The sequence below is a fragment of the Gorilla gorilla genome, chromosome 10, assembly GCF_029281585.2.
Source record: "Gorilla gorilla gorilla isolate KB3781 chromosome 10, NHGRI_mGorGor1-v2.1_pri, whole genome shotgun sequence".
NCBI lineage: Eukaryota > Metazoa > Chordata > Mammalia > Primates > Hominidae > Gorilla > Gorilla gorilla.
Window position 1 is genome coordinate 122707748 of NC_073234.2, and position 19130 is coordinate 122726877.

Here is a 19130-nt window from a genome sequence, read left to right on the forward strand (position 1 = left end):
GGTGCTTGAGCCCTCCCTGCAGCACACGCCCAGGACTTTGAAGCAGGGACAGGGTCCTCCTGGCTGCTGAAAGGAATCGAGTTAACGAGCCCTAGTGGCAGGTGGCGAATGGCCGGAAATCCGGCCTCCCAGTGGTGTCCACCGCCCCGGGCCTCCGCTCGACAGGCTTATTTCCCTCCATGCTGGAGCAAACCCCGGCTGAAAGAGGGCCGCACTAATTGGTTTGCGTACCCGAAGTGGGAATAGAGAGGGAGGAAAACCATGTTTCAGGTGTTACAGGGGGGAAAAAAGTGAAATGCGAAACGCAGGGGAGAGAGCGACCGTCAGGCAGACACCTTGTGAACCGCGGTGGAGAGCACACCTAGGTGGGGAGGTCACCGGCCCAACCCACCACCCTCCGGGAGAATGAGGGCAGGGACAGCAGCAGGGGGCAGCATCCACGTCTCTACGCTTGCAAGGGTCCCCCAAGTCCCTGGCCACTGCTCCCCACTTCCTGCAGCCTCGGTCTCCGCCGGGGGCGTGTGTGAGGGGCGGGGCCGCATGGGGAGGAGGGATTTAAAAAAAAAAAAAGCGAGGTAATTAGCATTCTCCGATTCCACTGGCTCTCCGCCGCCCCTGCTTTGCATACGCCCGTCCCACTGGCTGCCCGGGGTTTGCGGGGTTCGGCAAGGTTTGCAGCCGCCACGGCCGCTGCTGCGCTCCGGTGCAGGGCAGGCTGGCGCCGAGCGAACCAGGGCTGGGAGCTGGGAGCCGGGAGCCGGGAGCCAGCTGCCCGCGGAGCTGCGGCTGCGGCTGCATCTGGGGTGGTCTCAGTCCCACGAACACCGTGGCCGGCGCCCGGTGGCTACTGCGCCCAGCGGGGCTCAGGGAGGAGCGGTCTAGACACTTTTTATTTTGGAAGAAAGGGGCAAGCCCCGGCGGGAGCTTCCTTCCCGGCCTGGCTCGCTCCCCATTGCGCCCAGCTCCGGCCCGGACTCTGGAAGATGACTCCAGGGTCTGCTCTGTATATTCCAGCGGCGGCAGTTCCGGGAGGCAGCCTAAAGTACTAACAGTTGGTAGCAGCGGCTGGTGGAAAAGTGAGCCGAGGCGGCGCGGACTCGGCTCTCCCCGCGCCCCGCGGCACTCGCTGCTCCTCGCCGCTCCTTCCCTTTGGCTCCCAGGCGGCTGCAGCATGAAGTGGCGCAGCGATGGCCAGGAGAGGTAAGAAGCCCGTGGTGAGAACGCTGGAGGATCTGACGCTGGACTCGGGTTATGGTGGCGCGGCGGACTCGGTGCGCTCCTCCAACTTGTCTTTGTGCTGTTCCGACTCGCACCCGGCGTCCCCGTATGGCGGGAGCTGCTGGCCGCCTCTAGCTGACTCCATGCACAGCCGGCACAACAGCTTTGACACCGTCAACACTGCCCTGGTGGAAGACTCCGAGGGGCTGGACTGCGCCGGCCAGCACTGCTCGCGGCTGCTGCCGGACCTAGACGAGGTCCCCTGGACTCTCCAGGAGCTGGAGGCGCTGCTGCTGCGTTCGCGGGATCCCCGGGCAGGCCCGGCGGTCCCCGGCGGCCTGCCCAAGGACGCGCTGGCCAAGCTGTCGACGCTGGTGAGCCGGGCGCTGGTGCGCATAGCCAAAGAGGCGCAGCGCCTGAGCCTGCGCTTCGCCAAGTGCACCAAGTACGAGATCCAGAGCGCCATGGAGATCGTGCTGTCCTGGGGCCTGGCCGCGCACTGTACGGCGGCTGCGCTGGCCGCACTGTCCCTCTACAACATGAGCAGCGCCGGCGGCGACCGCCTGGGCCGCGGCAAGTCGGCACGCTGCGGCCTCACCTTCTCCGTGGGCCGCGTGTATCGCTGGATGGTGGACAGCCGCGTGGCGCTGCGCATCCACGAGCACGCCGCCATCTACCTGACAGCCTGCATGGAGAGCCTCTTCCGGGACATCTACTCGCGGGTCGTGGCCTCTGGGGTGCCCCGGAGCTGCAGTGGCCCTGGGTCAGGCTCGGGCTCCGGCCCAGGCCCGAGCTCGGGCCCTGGTGCGGCCCCCGCGGCGGATAAAGAGCGGGAGGCGCCCGGGGGAGGAGTGGCAAGCGGCGGCGCCTGCAGCGCAGCCAGCAGCGCCAGCGGGGGCAGCAGCTGTTGCGCCCCGCCGGCCGCCGCGGCCGCCGCAGTCCCGCCGGCAGCCGCCGCCAACCACCACCATCACCACCACCATGCGCTCCACGAGGCGCCCAAGTTCACCGTGGAGACCCTGGAGCACACGGTCAACAACGACTCGGAGATCTGGGGTCTCCTGCAGCCCTACCAGCACCTGATCTGCGGGAAGAACGCCAGCGGTAAGTGTCTGCGCGGGTGCCACTCCCTCTCACCCAACCTGGCCAACTCTTGGCGCAAGTTTGCCTCGCGTCCCCCTCCCGCGTCTTCCCAGCCACGCGCTGCTGTCCCAAGCCGCTGAGGAGGCGGCCGGGCTGGAGGTAGCCAGAATAAGAGGTTGCCTGTTTCCTCCTGCACTCGGGTGCGCGTATTTTACGCTGCTGGTGCTGTCCCAGGTCCGGGAGCGCGAGGTTCCGCCCCCGGTGCGGGGCGGGGCGACAGCTGCCTCCAGCAGGCAGTGAGCAAAACCCAGCACCATTTTTTGGAGCAGAGTTGAGATCATTTGCGCTTAGTACATATACTCCACCCCTGCACTGTTTGTTTTGACCTTGAAGATGCCACTTCCCTGGGCGCATGAATTGGGCTCCCTAGGACTTGGGAGGAGGCGCGTTCCGCTCTCCGCAATCCAGTGCTCCCACTTCCCCCACTCCCTCGGGGGGCATTCAGTGCACGGGGGAAGGAGGGGCCTGGCGGCCGTACCCGCTGAATGGTTGAAAGCTTGCACGCCCTAGACAGTCGTAAAGGTGTGTGTGGTGAGACTGGGGTGGGAAGACTTGTCGGTGCCAAGTTTTTCCAGAGCAGTTTTTGAGGGCTAGAGCACACAGCTGGTGGGGTTGCGGGATGGACAAAGCCCCCAATTCCAGCCTCCCAGCTCTTGGCCTCTCCATTCCCTCTGGCAGGGAGCTGCAGCTCTCACCACTTGGCTGAAGGAGCGCCTCTGGGGATCTGGGCAGGATGGAGCTGGCGGGGGGCAGTTCTGGAGGGGTTTTTAGTTTAGGGCGTCGTTTCCAGCAGGTTCTATCATCGTCTCTTCATGCCCCACTGTTTTGAAGGCCTGAGCTGGGTAGGTTTGAACCCGCAGTTCTGTCCTTGAAGGAGGTGGGGCCGGGGCGCTTGTTTTCGAGAGCTCGCGCTGGCGGTGCTGCCCGTCTGCGAAAGCCGGAGCTAGACACTTCAAAGCTTCAATTTTCCACAGGAAATGGTAGAAGCGTAACTGGAGACTCTAAAGGCGAAATAAAACTTTGTTACATATTCGGCGGTTTGGCCAGAGGTTGCGCGGTTGGAGCTGAAATGCAGTCTTTCTGGGCAGATTTCATTCATGTTGCTGCCTGTCTGTTTCCCGGGGGCTGGAGGAGCACTGCGGTGGGCGGTGCCAAGGGTGTGCATGTGCGTGTGAGAGTCTGTGTGCGCGCGCGTCTGTGCGTGTGTAAGTGTGCTTGTGAGTGTGCGCAGGAACAAGCGGGCGCGCGGGGCGCCCGGCTCCAGCCGAAGCCTTTGGAAACCGACCCTGCCGCCCTCGGTCCCTTCACCTGGATTTGATCATCAGTGGGGGAGGGGAAGGAAGGAGCAAAGCGGGTGTGTGTTTGTGTGTGTTGGGGAGGGGAATCCGCACTGATTTCGGAGACTCTTCGGGATCTCTTTGCCAGAGCCCTTCCCCGTCTGCTGCCAGCCAGGGCACAACCCTCAAAGAGAGGATATCTTCGAGGCCACACACACACACACACACACACACACACCCTGAAATCTCGACTAAGATGGAAACATCTGGGGAGAAGGCATTGGGCTTTGTATGTGCTTCTTCAGAATGCGGGGATTCACCTGCAAAACCTGGGAGCTTTGGACTGGATTGCTCTTTGTTTGAAACCCTACCTCCACCAAAAAGCACAGAGGGGCTTAATTTCCTTCCTGGTGGCTCCCTTGACAATCGTCTTTTACTCTTTGCTGCCCCTGACTCCCAGCTCCTTACCCACCTTCTGGGCCTGGAACTTCTTTTTTCTCCCTCAGTATTTCCTTTGGAAGGCTCTAGTGTGGAAATCTGGTCACCCTGCCCTACTTCTGTCTTTGCCATTATCCTGAAGTTGTGAGTTTGGACAAGTCACTTTACATCTTTGGGCCTCAGTTGCCTCATCTGTAAAATAGGGGGCTAGATATGTAATACACCCCCAGGTCCTCTTGTAGCTCTGTGTTAGTTGCTTCTATATTTTTTCAAATAGGTTTTACTTTTATGAACCTTAACAACTTTTAAAAACAGTTTTTGTGTTTACCCTTTTTGGAGGAAGTATAATTTAAGGAAGGAGAAGACCACAGAGTTGGTTTTGGGCAGGGTGAGTGTGTGACGGTTGGGGTTTGCTGCCGTCACAACCTCTCCCACACCACAGCGCTTAACTCTTGGGTTTCGGGGCCCCTTCAGCCTCCTCTGGGTATGAGATATACTATAATTTCATTGTGATCTCTTCATGCCTTTTCTTTGGGCTTGTTTAAAATGGCAGGTTGAATATGCAGAAGAGTTAAAGAATGAGTGATTAATTCCTTAGGTATTGGAATCATACATTAAACATCAAACCTATTTCTTAAACTATTTTGTACGGAGTCTATCTGATCTGCAAGCCTTATTAAGGACAACATACCTTACATAATAGATTTTCCCTCCTTTAACTTGGTAGCATCATTTATTTATTCATTTGTGAATTCATTTGTTTATCGACACTTAAACAGTTGCCGAATTCTAGGGTCTGAGCAAGTGCTGGGTAAGAGGTAATAACAGCTAACATGTATCCAGCAGGGCTCTGTATATTGACCCATTTGATCCCCAGTACCTCTTGAAAAGGTACTACACTATTATCCCCGTTATATACAGGAAGAAACTGAGGCATAGGGAACTTAAGTATCTTGCTTATTTAAATGCAGATAGCCTGGCTCCAGAGTCCGTACTCTTAACTCCTGTCTGTATGACTCTTTAGTGACAGATGAGTTCCCTGCCTTCAGGCATCCCACCTGCCCTTTATTACCCACACAGGTGAACAGAGACCCTTCCTGTCATATAATTCCTGAATTATATACTTTTTGTTCCTCTCAAATGGAACTGGGCAGAACTGGATTTTTCATGTTTTTCTATCCCCTGCTAAGCATAAGAGAGGCCCTAGTACACAGTTGGAGCTTATTAGATACCTTTTTGAGTTGAGCAAGCTATTGTACTATATTATACAATGATGTCCTGAAAGAAGCTATTGCTTTTTGAGTTTCTTGAATCATCTTTGCAAGTTTTTCTACTTTGTTGTTATTGTTGTTCTAAACAAGGGGTCTCACTATGTTGCCCAGGCTGGCCTTGAACTCCTGAGCTCAAGAAATCCTCCCACCTCAGCCGAGTAGCTGGGACTACAGGCAGGCACTGGCTCCAAGTTCTTCTTCCTTGGTTGCCCCTTCTTACTGCCATTTCTCTACCTGTCCACCTTTCTAATTTGCTGCTGCTAAACTGCCCAGGCTAAGGAATTGTGAAACTAGTCACATGGGACTGGATTCAGAAAAAAAAGATAATTGGCTCTAAAGCAAAAGAAGGCTTAGGGGCTCTCGAAAATCGCATCCATGGGTTTGCTGTGGGCATGAACTTTGTGGTTATGTAAAAACTTTTCAGAACTGGAGTTTTGTGTTGATTTTCAGCTGTTTTGAAGAGCCGGGGAAACAGCTAAGGGACCCCATTGATGTTTCTGTGGAGTTTTAAAAATTTGACTTGATTGAGCTAAATAAGGAGGGGGCAGAAGTACTTCACTGTGCCTTTGTATGTGCTAGTCATTGTACCTTAAACTCCTTTAGAGCTGGCCAGTTCCTACTCATCCTTGAAGACTTGGCTTCAAGAATGAGTTGGTCTTCCTGGCTTCCTTGTGAGGGCTTCCTTGATGCAACCCCTTCTCCATTCTTATTCATCTCTGTGTCTCCTTCCATATCACTCAGCACAGTGCCTGGCACTTTGTATAACAGATACTCTCTACTGCTTGTTAAACGAATATAACCAGCTCATTCAATTTTGGGCATTTAAAATTTGCCTATCACCTATAAAGGCAGTTGTTAAGAGAATGGCCTCTGGTGTTGGACCTCTAGGATTTGAATTTCAAGGCTGCCATTTTCTAGCTGTGTGTTCTTAGGTATGCGACCCAACCTCTCTGTCCTCCAGTTTCCTCAGCTGTAAAACAGAGGTAACAATTACAAGGATTAAATGAGATTATGTGTCTAAGGCTATTATAATCTGGTGCTGACACATGGTAGGTGCTAAAATGATGATGATAGTTGTGATAATCCAGGCACAATGGTATCTCATCTCTATCACATCCAGATTAATTCATTCCCACATGCTCAGGGTGGATGGAGCCAACAAGGCACAGAATTTTAACTGGATCCTCCTTTTTAATATAGCACCAAGTAACTCAGTACACCCACCTCAAGGATTGATGCCATGGGCACAGCCCTGTGGCCAGGGTCACAAAAAGATTGTTTTGGTCAAAGGAAAATAGCTTATTTTGGGGAGGCTGAGGCAGGAAGATTGCTTGAGGCCAGGAGTTTGAGACCAGCTGAAGCAACATAGTAAGATCTCAGCTCTACAAAAAATAAATAAATAAATAAATAAAATTAAATTAAGGTAGCTTATTTTATTTGCTGTATTTTAAACTTCAATGATATCTACCTTTAGTGAAGCGGCACCAGGAAACTTTCTGGAAGCAGTCCCTTATGTTAATTGGCATGTGGGTCCAGAGGTATATGCATTTGTCAAACGGGGTTTCACCATGCTGGCCAGGCTGGTATCTAATGGTAAACCTAGTATTTGTGCGTTTTACTGTATTGTGAAATATACTTCAGTTAAAAAAAAGACACACCAAAAAAAAAGCCATAGGCATTCTTGAATTAAATTTTGTTTTAAATGTACAATTTGAAGGGCAGACCGGAAGAGGCAGTGGAATGATGAAAAGGAAAGGGAGAAAGACCTTATGCTTAGATCAAACCCCAAATTTTCACTCTACCATTCTCTAGCAAGTGACTTAATTTTGCTGAACTTAGTTTTCTCATCTGTACAGTGAGGATTACAAAACAAAAGAAGATGTATTTTAAAAAGGAAGAAAACCCAAACCGAACGCAAAGGGCGATTACAAAGATTAAATCAGATACAGTTTATAAAAGCACCTGCCACATAGTAGGCACTCGATAATAATGGCTTCCTCAAAAAACAGATTATTCATGCTGGAGATAACAATAATACTTGGGGGATTTTGAATAGTCTCTTTCATTTCAGGGATCCCCAATCACTTGATAAACATTAATTAACACAAGCCCTCACCTGTCAGCACGGGCTTGGAGGGTAGGTTGGTTTTCAGGTCTCTTGCTTTTCTATTGTCTCTGCACAAAATGCTTGCTCAGCCGTTTTCCTGTCCCTAAACTGGTCATGCTGTTCTGTGGAGCAGTGTTGCTGTGTTGGACCAAAAATGTCACAGAAGGAACCCAGCTTCTTAAGAGGAACAACAAATGCTATCTCAAGAGCCAGCTGTAGCAGTATCTGTGCTCACAGAGCACCTTTTTAATTAACTGGCTTGACATAAATTAAAACTTGGAATTTGGGTCAGTAGAGGGTGATTTGGTTTTCTGTGCAGACTTGCTAGTTCAGTGCTGGGGCATTTGCAAGTTGGGTGTTTCCTGAAACATAAAATAAAAATAACAAAATAAAACAATGAAGGACTAACCTGAAGACCTGGGGTCAAGGGTGGAGTTGATGAACTTTGAATAGAAGGAAGGCCTCTAATTCTGAGTCTGTTAGTATTTGTGACCTTGAGCCAGGCACCAAACTCATTATTACCAAACTTATTATCTACTGAGAGGTAAATACAAAATAGTAATTGACTCTGGAGTCAGGCACACCTGTAAGCTGCAGTTTCCCTATCTGTAAAATGGGTATTATAATAAACAGCTCTACTTGTATAGCTTATTATATGCCAGGCACTATTTTAAGAGCTTTATGTATTATAATCATTATAGTTACATCAGCTATTATTATTATTATTATTGAGATGGAGTTTTGCTCTTGTTGCCCAAGCTGGAGTGCAATGGCGCAATCTCAGCTCACTGCAACCTCCGCCTCCCAGGTTCAAGATATTCTCCTGCCTCAGCCTCCTGAGTAACTGGGATTACAGGCATGCGCCACCACACCCAGCTAATTTTGTATTTTTAGTAGAGACGGGGTTTCACCATGCTGGCCAGGCTGGTTTCGAACTTCTGACCTCAGGTGACCCACCCATCTCCGCCTCCCAAAGTGCTGGGATTATAGGCATGAGCCCCCGTGCCTAGCCTCATCAGCTATTACTAAAGACAGTTCAGAAATCTCAGTAGCTTAACACAATAGAAATTCATTTCTTATACACTTAAACTCTGATTGGGAGAGGAGTGGGGTTGGAGGAGGTAGGAGGGTCATTTAGGTACCAAGCTTGATTAATGGAGAGTTTGCCTTTTTTATCTTCTACATGTGGCCTTCAGTACCTTTCTTGGGTATTCATCCAGCCAGTAGGTAGAGGGAGACAGTGAGTGTGGAGGAGCTTAAGAAAGGTGGTATAGGCTAAGCCTGGAGGGACTTACGTTGCTTGTGTTCACATATCATTGACCAGATGTATCATTGGCTCTCTGACCACCAATACGTGTGTGCCTCCTTCTTCCTATGCACAAAACACATTCTCTTTTCCCTAAAGGAGGAACCCACATTTTTTCTGATCCCTGCTTCCAACTTAAAGTTCAGAGTCATGGATAGTCCTATCCATGAAGCTGAGTGTGGCACCTCACCATGGTCCAGGGACCCATGAGGCAAAACAAACATATTATCTGCCACTCTGCATTCATATCCCACATCTGAGCAGGGTGGGATAACCATCATGAAACTCCCATTTGGAAAAGATAATCATGGAAGGTACATACACAGCAGTCACTGGTCCTCAGTAGTGATGAAATCTTGCCAAACAAGCATTGTTGGGTTGTATCCTAGCAGTGGGTGAAGTTCCTGGATTAGGTCCTGATTCTTCTCCTGATGGGAATTTACTAGTTCATTGTTCTCCACCCTCTCAGCTGTGCTGGTGGGAGGATTTTCTTTGTTATTTTTCGTGGCCACACCTGAAGTTGGTCGTGGGCAGTATGGCCTTCTTGGGGGCTCTAAATCTTTTGTGACCTAGTTCTTTCCCTTGAACCTTTGGGGGCCCAAGGATTGTTTTAATGCAGTAACAGTAAAAGACTATTAAAATTAAGGTTTATAGATTTTGCAATGCAATTACCTCAACAATTTAGTAAGACTTTCATCTATGTTGTCTAATATGCCAGTAGCCACACCCAGAGTTATTTCCTAGACTTAATTCTGAAGCCCGGATTATTACTTCCTTTTCCCCATAGCTCTCTTTCTCTCTAAATTTAATGGTAGCTACCTTGAGGTCATCAGGCTTACGTGGGAAGCTTATATTCTTAATATGATACTTATTTCACTTAAATGTCTTCTCACTCTTTTGTCTTATTGTTTGGGGTTTAGACATAGTTGTCTGTTTTTACCTCTCCACTATTCCTTTTTAAAATTACTTTCAAACTGGTTAATTTAGGCCTGAGTTCTTCTCTTTCCCTAGTACCTTACTTAACTCAGCCAGGAACAGTTAGCAAACTTTATTAGCATTATTTTTTCCAGTCTCTTTCTATAGAGTATACAGGCTTAGTAGGCATGAGCTCTGACTGCCAAGTTATCATAGATGACAGTTTAATGAGACATTTTACTTCTGTATCACATGGGTCTCCAGTTTTCCAGGCTCTAGTATAACCTGCTACCTGACTTCTAAGCCAATGTCACATGTTTTAAGCAGCCCACTTCTGGAACTAAGTTCTATATTAGTTAGGGTAATGCTAGCTGATGTGTCACATGAATCCTAACGTCTTAGTGGCTGAACATAATGAAAGCTGCTTTCTCATTCATGTAGAGTCCACCTGATGGCAGGGGAGAGAGGTGCTCTGTCTGTGGAAGTTGATGAAGGCTCTGCCATCTTGGACGCATAACTCCCGGAGATGTCTCTGATTGAGGATGATAGAGAACGTGGAGGATTATAATACAGTCCTGGGTGTGGGTGTGTCAATTCCTTCCGCATTCCAATGACCAGCACTCAGTCACATGGCCTCCACTAGATGTAAGGGGGCTGAAAATTATGGTCTCTGGCAGGGCAGCCACCCACAGCCACAAGTCTACACTATCAGAGGGGCATAAGCATTTAATAGAGAGCTAGCCATCTCAACAACCTTACAAAGCAGGCGCTATTATTATCCCCATTTTACAGATTAAGAAGTTGAGGAACAGAAGGTTTAATGAATTTGCTTAAGGTGACATGGCTTGCAAGTGGCCGACCAGATTTGAATTAGGCATTTGGCAGACTGCCTTATAGAATGCTTGTGAGGAGTAAAATGACATAATGAATGTGAAACGTTGATCCTAGCATCTCATATGCACTTAATAACTGTTATCTTTATCTTTATTATTATCGATAGTATCATTCTATACTGAAAGTGGAGTGGTTTAACAGTGAATGGATGCAAAGGTAAAATGTCAATCTGAATGTGTGGGCGCTCCAGGAAAAGTGTATTACGTGTCTGTCTTTTCTTCTTTGCCTTCTCCTGCATTTTATCCACAGGGGGAACTACCAGTTGCTGAACCAGGGACTATTCCAGGATTTCCACACACATGACTTCATTTAATCTCCACACTCTTCTTGTGAAATGACTGTTTCTTATCCCCATTGTGCTGAGGAAGAAACTGAAGCTCAGAAAAGTTCAGCAACTAGTTCAGGATGCCACAGCTACAAAGTGGTTGAGTTGGGACTTGGGCTCAAAAGCCTGTGCGCTGAACTGCCGCAGCCCAGTGGTGAAATCTGGATCATAGGGGCCCCCAGGAGGATCCCAGAAGGACTCAAGGGCAGCCTGAGGGGCGTGTGGGGTAGAGGGCGGGGCTTGCCTTGGTGGTGGTGGTTATGGTTGATGATTGTCCTTGCGCATAATATGTGGTCGCAGGTCTTTTTTTAGTCCCCGCCGGCTTCCCCTCTCCCTGGCTGCCCCATGAGTCACTTCCCAGCTGTCCATCAGATCACAGCGTAGCCTCCTCAGCTGGAGGCCCTGGGGAAATAGCTGGCTTTATCGTCTCCAGGGACAGCTCCCCCCATACCCTGCCTAGCTGGGTGGGCTCAGTGCCATAAGAAGCACAGGCCCTCTGACAAGTAGAACTGAATTCAGAAAACTGTGACATACAGGAGAATTGATTCCATTTCTACTGCAGAGGAGACTGAGGCTGGTCCTCCCTGAGAATCACAGAGCTGGGTTTTTCCCAGACTCTGGAGTTAGGTGGACCAGGGTTCAAATTCTGGCTCTATTGCCTACAAGCCAGGTGATCTTGGGCAAGTCAGTTCATCTTTCCCAGCCTCAATTTTCTCGTCTGCTTAATAAGGATAATGGTAGCGCTCCCTCATAAAGAAAATGTCGTTGAGAGAATAAAATGAGTTAATTCATATAAAAGTCTTTAGAATAATATTGGACACATCATAAGTACTCAATATCTGTTAATAATAATCATCATTAAGTGCTTAAGCAGTGCCAGCCTCCTTGCTGAAAGAACTGCTCCCTGGATGCTGCCTCATTTACTGAGTGACTGAAAAGCCTTCTATAGTTTGTCAGTAAACAGACTTCTGGACTTTGACCACTTATTAGCTGTGTGATGTCAGGCAAGTTACCTAACCTCTCTGTGACTCAGTCTTTCCCTTTGTTACATGAGAGTAATAGTGAAAACTAATTCTGAAGGCTGTTGGGAAGTGCCTGACATGTTGAAATTGCTTCATACATGTTGGCTATTGTGGGGTTTTATTATATTCATTATGACTGTTTCTATAGGCACTGTGTTAAATGTTGAGCAACACAGTCCCTGTGCTCATGGAGCTTGCAGGCCTGTGCTGGGTTTAATTTATTCATCAAAGAATTATGCAGATGTAAATTTACAACTGGTGACATGTGCAACAAAGGAGAGACATACAGGCTATTAGAGTCTTTACCACAGCTCTTGATGTGGTTGGGAGTAAGGCTTCACTAAGGAAATGGGGAAGTGAGGCTTGAGTGAGGCTGGAATGAGGCTGAAGCATGGCCAGGTTGGTGGAAAAGGTAGGAAGAATACTTGGTGAATGCGAACTACATGTGCAAAGGGCCTGTGGCAGGGGAGAGCATGGGGGGAAGGTAGAATGGCCACTGCAGCTGGAATGGGAGAGGGTAGGGAGGGAGCCTGGTAGAGGTTAGACTAAGCATCTGCCAGATTAAGCAGGCTTTTACAGAGGGCACTGGAGAGCCCTTGAAAGCTTTTAAGGAGGGAGATGCAGTGATCAGATTTGTGTTCTAAAAAGATCATGTTGGCATTAGTTCAGAGAGCAGACTGGAAGGGTGAATGTGGGAAGGCTGGTTAGGTATTGCCATCATCCCCATCTTACCCAAGAAGAATCTGAGGCTGTGACACATTAAGTCACTTGCCCAAAGTTGCTAAGACAATAAGTAGAGAACTCAATTTAAAAACAGAATTTAAGTCTGAGGGACTTCAAATTTGACCTTTCTCTCACCATACCATGCCTCATTCCAAGGGAGTATCTGGTTTAACTCTCACATTTTACAGATGTGGAAACTGAGGCCCAGAGTGGGATACTGTCTTGTCCAAGATCACACAGCAGAGCTGGAACCGGTATCCCAGGTTTCTGGAGTTTTAGAGCCTATCTCCCATCCACAGTGATGTATTGTCTCCTCTAAACCAGATCACTCGTGGGAAGCGTAGTGGGATGAAAGCCTGCAATGTCAACAGCAGTTTGGAGATTAATTTACGATCCTGCTGTAATATCTCCGGTTTTGCTATACATCTCACAGTAAAATAAATGCTAGTCTGGAAGCATGTGGAGGTCCCCATTACATCGTGGCTGAACCACTGAAAGCAATTACTGTGAAGATCAGGTGTGCTAAATGCAGAATCAAATTAACAGTTCCCCTGTGCATTCATATCTAAAAGCAAATCAGAGAGGAAGCTTTGAGGAGGGGTAAGTGAAATCTTAAAGTACAGTGCCTGCCTCTGAGGTTGAGGCTGCATGGATTAACTGATTTTCTCTGGGTGGTATGTGTCATTGTTCCTTCCTAATCCCAGCTCAGGTTACCACCCAGAGAGTCATGATGTGCCCAAGAAGCACGCCAGACTTAAATTACCTTTCTTTCTCTGGATGCTTCTGAGCATTTCAAGTACTGGGAACGTGGCACAGCCTTTTTCTCTCTCTGACTCCTCCCTCAGCCCCTTTCAGCCTTCTCTATACTGACTTTGAGGTTTAGGGGCTGGGCTCACCCTCGTGAGCAAAGCCACAGGTGCTTCCTGCCCTCATGGAGCTTGCAGGCTTGAGGCGGGTTTAGTTTACTCACAGATAGTCACACAGATGTCAAACTGCACCTATGACAGTTGCTCCGCGGGGAGGTTCACGGGGACAGGAGTGTTTGATGGGGACAAATCCTTCTTAGACTGCGGGGTGAGGTCCTGGGCGGTGCCTGCAAGGAGGGGAGCTGCCCCTCCCTTGTGCTTCCGGGGGGACCGGGGACACCAGGCATTCAGAGGTGGAAGGCTCCTTGTCAGCCTCCTCCACCTGGTGCTGGTGGTGACACAGGCGGTGGGGAAGCCTGCAGGGATGGGGTGGGTAAGAGTGTGATCTGTGCACAGGTGATTGGAGCTCCTCCTTCCCACCCGGAAGTCTGCACCACCATGGCAGGCAGAGGGCGGAGAGCAGGGAATCTCATCCCCATGTCAGTGCCTCTGATTCTGCTCAATCTCCTTCCCTTTGGAAGCCCTCCCCACCCTCGTCCTGCTCCTGCCATTCTGCGGCTGCCATTGTTGGGGCCAGATGATAGGCCTCTGGTTCACCTTGCTGCGGCAGCCATGGTGGATGGAGGGCAGGGGCCTCCCCTCCGCCCCACCTCTCCCCACCTGGGTCCGCTGGCTGCTCTCGCTGATTCGGCTGCTGCTCTAAGGTTTCTCTCTCCCAGCATGAGAGCTATGGATTAAGGAAACAGACCAAGAGTGAGCTGGCACCTTCACAGCCTCTGATGGCCCCATGATGTGGAGCCTCGAGGGGCAGCTGGGAGCGTGTGCTGGGGTAGGAATTTCCCTGAGCCCCACAGTGCATGGGAAGGCGTCACTTGGCTCAGCCCCAGGAGGGCGGGCTCCTGCTGTGTGATCTCACGCTCCTGACCTCTCTGAGCCTCATTGCCCTCACATGGGAGTTGGAAATAATGATCACACCAGGTTCTGGTGTTGATAGAGTTGGACTTGTCTAATGAGGCCATGCTTTGGAAAACCAAGAAGCCCAGCACATTGTCATGGTAAATCTGACACATTCTGACCATTTGCCACACTCCTGGCACCATTTTAGGTAATGGAGAGCATTAGCTGCTCTATGAGGCAGATATGGTTATCATCTCTGTTTTACAGATGAGGACACCTGGGAGAGATGGATAGACTTGCTCAAAGTCCTACAGTTAGTAAGATGCAGAGTGGGGACTCCGTCCCTGGTTCTCGGCGCCTGTTCCTAACCACCGTGCCTTGAGGAGGGAATATGGGATGTGAGAGAGATCTGACTCAGAAATCATGGAAGATGACTGAGGAGTACTTACCCCGGCACCTGGGGTGAGTAATGTCACCCCTGTCAGGGGCAGAGAAGTGAGGCAGCTGTCCTGAGACTGTGTGGCTAGTAGCAGCAGAGGCCGGGGTTGAACCCAGGCCATCCTGCCTCAAGGCCTGAGCACACATGAGGGGAGGAGGGGAAAAGATGTGAGTCTCCCCAGGCCATGCCGTGCGATGTTGTGACCCGCAGCAAGGCCCTGTTCTCCTACTGGCCCTGCTAGGGTTGGGCTGCAGATTTGCCACTGCTGAGCTTCCCAGAAGCCTGTGCAAAAGGAGCAATCATGAGCCGACTCACAATTCTTTATGTGGTAGATGAGACAGCAATAAACTAGTTGCTATAGCTGTGCCTGTTGCTTAGGCCAGAAAGAAATTTCTCAGTAGGAGACTAGAAGCCATTATTAAGCTGCATTTAGTGACCTCACATTTCAGCCCACGGTTGTTAAGGAAGAACAAGGGGAGCTGCTTCTTGATCGGCAAAGGGTCTCTCCCACCCATCCCTGCTGCTTTCACCCCCTCCCTCATTCCTTATGGGATGTCCAGTTGTTGTTCTTTGTGTATAAACAGAAGGCAGGGGTTGGGGCAGCATATGACTCTTCCTTCTATGTTCTGGAGGAGGGTCTTAGGGTCAGAAGGTGGCCTGGAAGTGTATATCTAAGTCAGATGGTCTGTAGAGAAGCAGAGTGAGTTCATATGCTCCTCTGGGACAAAATAAGCAGACCACACATTGCACTTGCAAATAGAGTAATCAGCAAGCTGGGGTGCAAGTTTAGGGAGGCAGGAGAGAGCTGGGTGGGACCTGGGCTTTGGAGAGATTTCATCGTTGTGGTCAGATGAGACAGCACTTGAGGGTTTAGTGCCAGAAGAGGACATGAGGCCCACTCTAGAACAAGCCGTGTTGATCTCAGGCAAGTGACTTAACCTCTTTGGACTTGTTTCCTCATCAGAAAAATGGAGATAAGAAATATACCAGGTTCCCAGAATTGTTTTGAGGCTCAAAGGAATCCTCAGATGTAGAAGTGCTCTGTAAACTGTAAAATAACCATTCATTCAATCACTTATTTGATAGATATTTATCAAGAGCCTACTATATACCAGGTATGGTTCTAGATACTTAGCATCCATCAGTCCATAGAAAAAAATCATTGCCTTTACAGAACTTACATTCTAGTGGGAGAGACCCTATGTACTAAACACACTGAATAAGTAAAAGTGTTAGAAGGTGACACCTGCCATGGAAAAAATAAATCAGAGTAAGGGGAATCGGGAGAGTAGGGGATGGTTGCAATGATAACATGGTCAGGGTAGCCTCACTCCAAAGATGACATTGGTGTAGAAAGATGAAGGAGGTGAGGGAATTGATCATGTTGGTATCTGGGAGAAAACTGTTTCAGGCAGAGGGAACAGCCAGTGTAAGGGCACTGAGGCGGGAAGAGCTAAGAACCCATTGTGGTGGAGAAGCATGAGTGAGCCAAGAGGAATGAAAGGTGAAAGCACAGGGTCACCGTAAGCCAGGTTGGGTAGGGCCCCATAGGTCATTGTAGACTTTAGCTATCGTTCTTAGTGAACTGGGAAGCCGTGGCAGGTTTTGAATAAGGATTGGCAGGTCTGGTTGAAGATGGACTCCAGAGGAACAAGAATGCAGGCAGGGAGACCAGTGTGTGGAGGCTCTTCCAATAGCCCAGGCAGGAGAGGATGGTGGCCTAGCCAGGGTGGTAGCAGTGGAGGTGGGCTAGGAAGAGGCTTCTGGCTGTAACTAAAAGGTGGATTCACCAAGCTCATGTTGATACGTTGGGTGTGGGGTGTGAGGGAATGAGGGGGGTTAAGGAAGACTCTGAAGGGTTTTTGGTTTTAACAGCGAGGAGGAGTTGTCTTAACTGAGACGGGAAATACCGTGGAAAGAGCAGGTTTGGAGACGGCAGGAAAATCAGGACTCCAGCTTGGGACATGCAAAGTTCGAGGTGTCTTTTAGGTGTCCAGGAGGACATGTTAACCAGGCCGTTGGATACTCATTTAGGAGTATCTCGGATTCAGGAGAGAGGATGGTTTGGAGATATAAATCTGGGAGTTGAGAGCATGTGGATGATATTTCAAACCATGAGGTGGGCAAGGTCACAGCGGGAGTGAGTATAGAAGGGACAAGAAGACCAAAGACAGAGCCCTTCCTTGGGCCAGAAGGAAGAGGAGGAACCAGCAGAGGAGGCTGAGAAGGAGCAGCCAAGTGTGGAGGAGAACTGGGAATGTCCTAGAAGTTAACAGAAGATAGTGTGTCCCCAAGGAGGAAGTGGTCCCTTGCATCAGGTGGTATTTGAGGTAGTTACTCCCATTGTACCCCCAAACTCTGTGAGTATTTCTGTCTGCAACCCTTGGGGACTGTTTCAGGCCCCATGAAGAAGCAGCACTGAGGCCAGGTGCAGTGGCCTATGCCTATCATCCCACTGCTTTGGGAGGCCAAGGTGGGAGGATTGCTCGAGGCCAGGAGTTCGAGACAAGCCTGGATAACACAGCAAGACCCCATCTCTATACAAAAATGTAAAGAGTCAGCTGAGAGTGGTGGCATGCACCTGTCATCCCATCTACTTGGGAGCCTGAGGTGGGAGGATCACTTAAGCCCAGGAGTTTGAGGCTGCAGTGAGCTATGATCATGCCACTATATTCCAGCCTGGGTGACAGATCAAGACCTTGTCTCAAAAAAAAAAAAAAAAAAAAGCAGCAGCATCAATGTACTTATTGGGAACCACACTAACCATAATGATTCTGAGGATATTTGTGATGTTTTCCTAAGGGGATAGAGGGAAAATGCCCTCAGTATATCATCTATAAACCATAAACCAGGGGGATTAGGCCAAATCAACGATTTTGATCTGGGTTCTCATGGAGTAAGGCAGGGAGGCTTCTCACTTCCACCCTGTACACACACATCAGCAGAGTTTTTCTTCTTGTATCTGTTTTATGTATACTGGGATTTTGAATAAGATGTAGAATTTGAAGAGCACTAGCCTGGGTAATGAGCAAGTCCTTCCTGCTCTGGCATCCCGGGAGGCTCTGACTACCCACGGAGCTGGGATCCCACAGTGGATGTGTGCTTTGGCTTTGACCAATGAGACAAGCTTGGAAAGTGTCCTGCTGAGTCTCAGAGAAGCAGCTGAATGAGGCTAGGCGAGTGAGGTAGGGCCAGGAGGGGAGGGAAAGAGTGCTGCGCTTGGAACCTTTGCAGCTCCAGGACCCAACAGGGATGGAAGAGAGAAGACAGGGCATGAGGAGAACCAATATTGGTAATAAACTGAACTGGCAGAATTCAGGGTCCAACAACTGGATGCTTCACAGTTGAAGATGACTCTCCCTTCCTCCTCCTGCCCCGACAATTGTTTGCAATTCTGCTCCCTCCCCACCACCCGCCCGATGCAAAGCTTGTTCGTGTTCCTCCTTCACTGCTGCATCCTCACCTCCCAGGTGGCATTGCTGATTGGTGGGAGCAGAGGTAGAACTCATCAAAGCCATCTCTGAACCAAAAATAGCCTGTCCAGCCAGACACTTCCCAACCTTCCATGCCAAAGTGCTTGTTGTCATTTGTCAAACTTGGCATATCCACCTGATGGCTCTCAAAGGTCTGAGGTTGAAAACAGAAAGGATCGGTCCTGCATTCCCAAACGCTGACATGAGCAAATGATGACTTTGGGATATTGTGACTTGTACAGTTTAAGTTACTTACCCACTCAATTGTCTAATCTGGTTGATTTTAAGGGGAGGGATCACATGGAAGTTACATCAAGGATCTGAAGACAGTCTGGCTGCAAATCCCAGCATTGTCCCTTACTAGCTGAGTCACCTTGGACCAGTTCTCTCTGAGCCTCAGTTTCCTCCCTTGTAAGCATGGTAACCTCATAGGAGTGTTTGGGGATAAAACAGAATGACGTGACGTCTATAAGCACTTAGTGTGTGGCAGTGAGTTCTTGATACATGTTGGCTGGTATTGTTGGGACTGTCATTCCCCAGTCATAGAAAACCTCTATTATAACACTCATCAGATTATACTGAATGACCCACAAACCTATCAGTCTTTACAGATCATCTTGTGTCTCCAGCACAGCATCTGGCACATAGTAGGCACTTCAACATACTGTTCAGCGGATGACACCATAGAATGTAAACTTCATGCAAGCACAGATATTTGTCTGTTTTATTCATTACTATCCCCGCAACACCTAGAAGACTGCCAGAGTATAGTATGTCCTGAATAAATATTTGCAGCCTGTGAAAATGAACTGTGAA

General features: G+C 49.3%; 1 protein-coding gene across 2 annotated transcripts in view; it reads left to right on the plus strand.

The window, feature by feature from the left end:
* The first annotated feature begins 644 nt into the window (after positions 1 to 644).
* The window catches only part of ABTB3 (ankyrin repeat and BTB domain containing 3), a 341236-nt gene continuing 322750 nt past the window's right edge, over positions 645 to 19130 (plus strand). For both annotated transcript variants that reach the window (XM_004053822.5, XM_019039447.4), the window contains exon 1: positions 645 to 2322. In XM_004053822.5, coding sequence (XP_004053870.1) covers positions 1188 to 2322 — 1135 coding nt within the window. In that variant the 5' untranslated portion in view covers positions 645 to 1187. The remainder of the gene's footprint in view (positions 2323 to 19130) is intronic.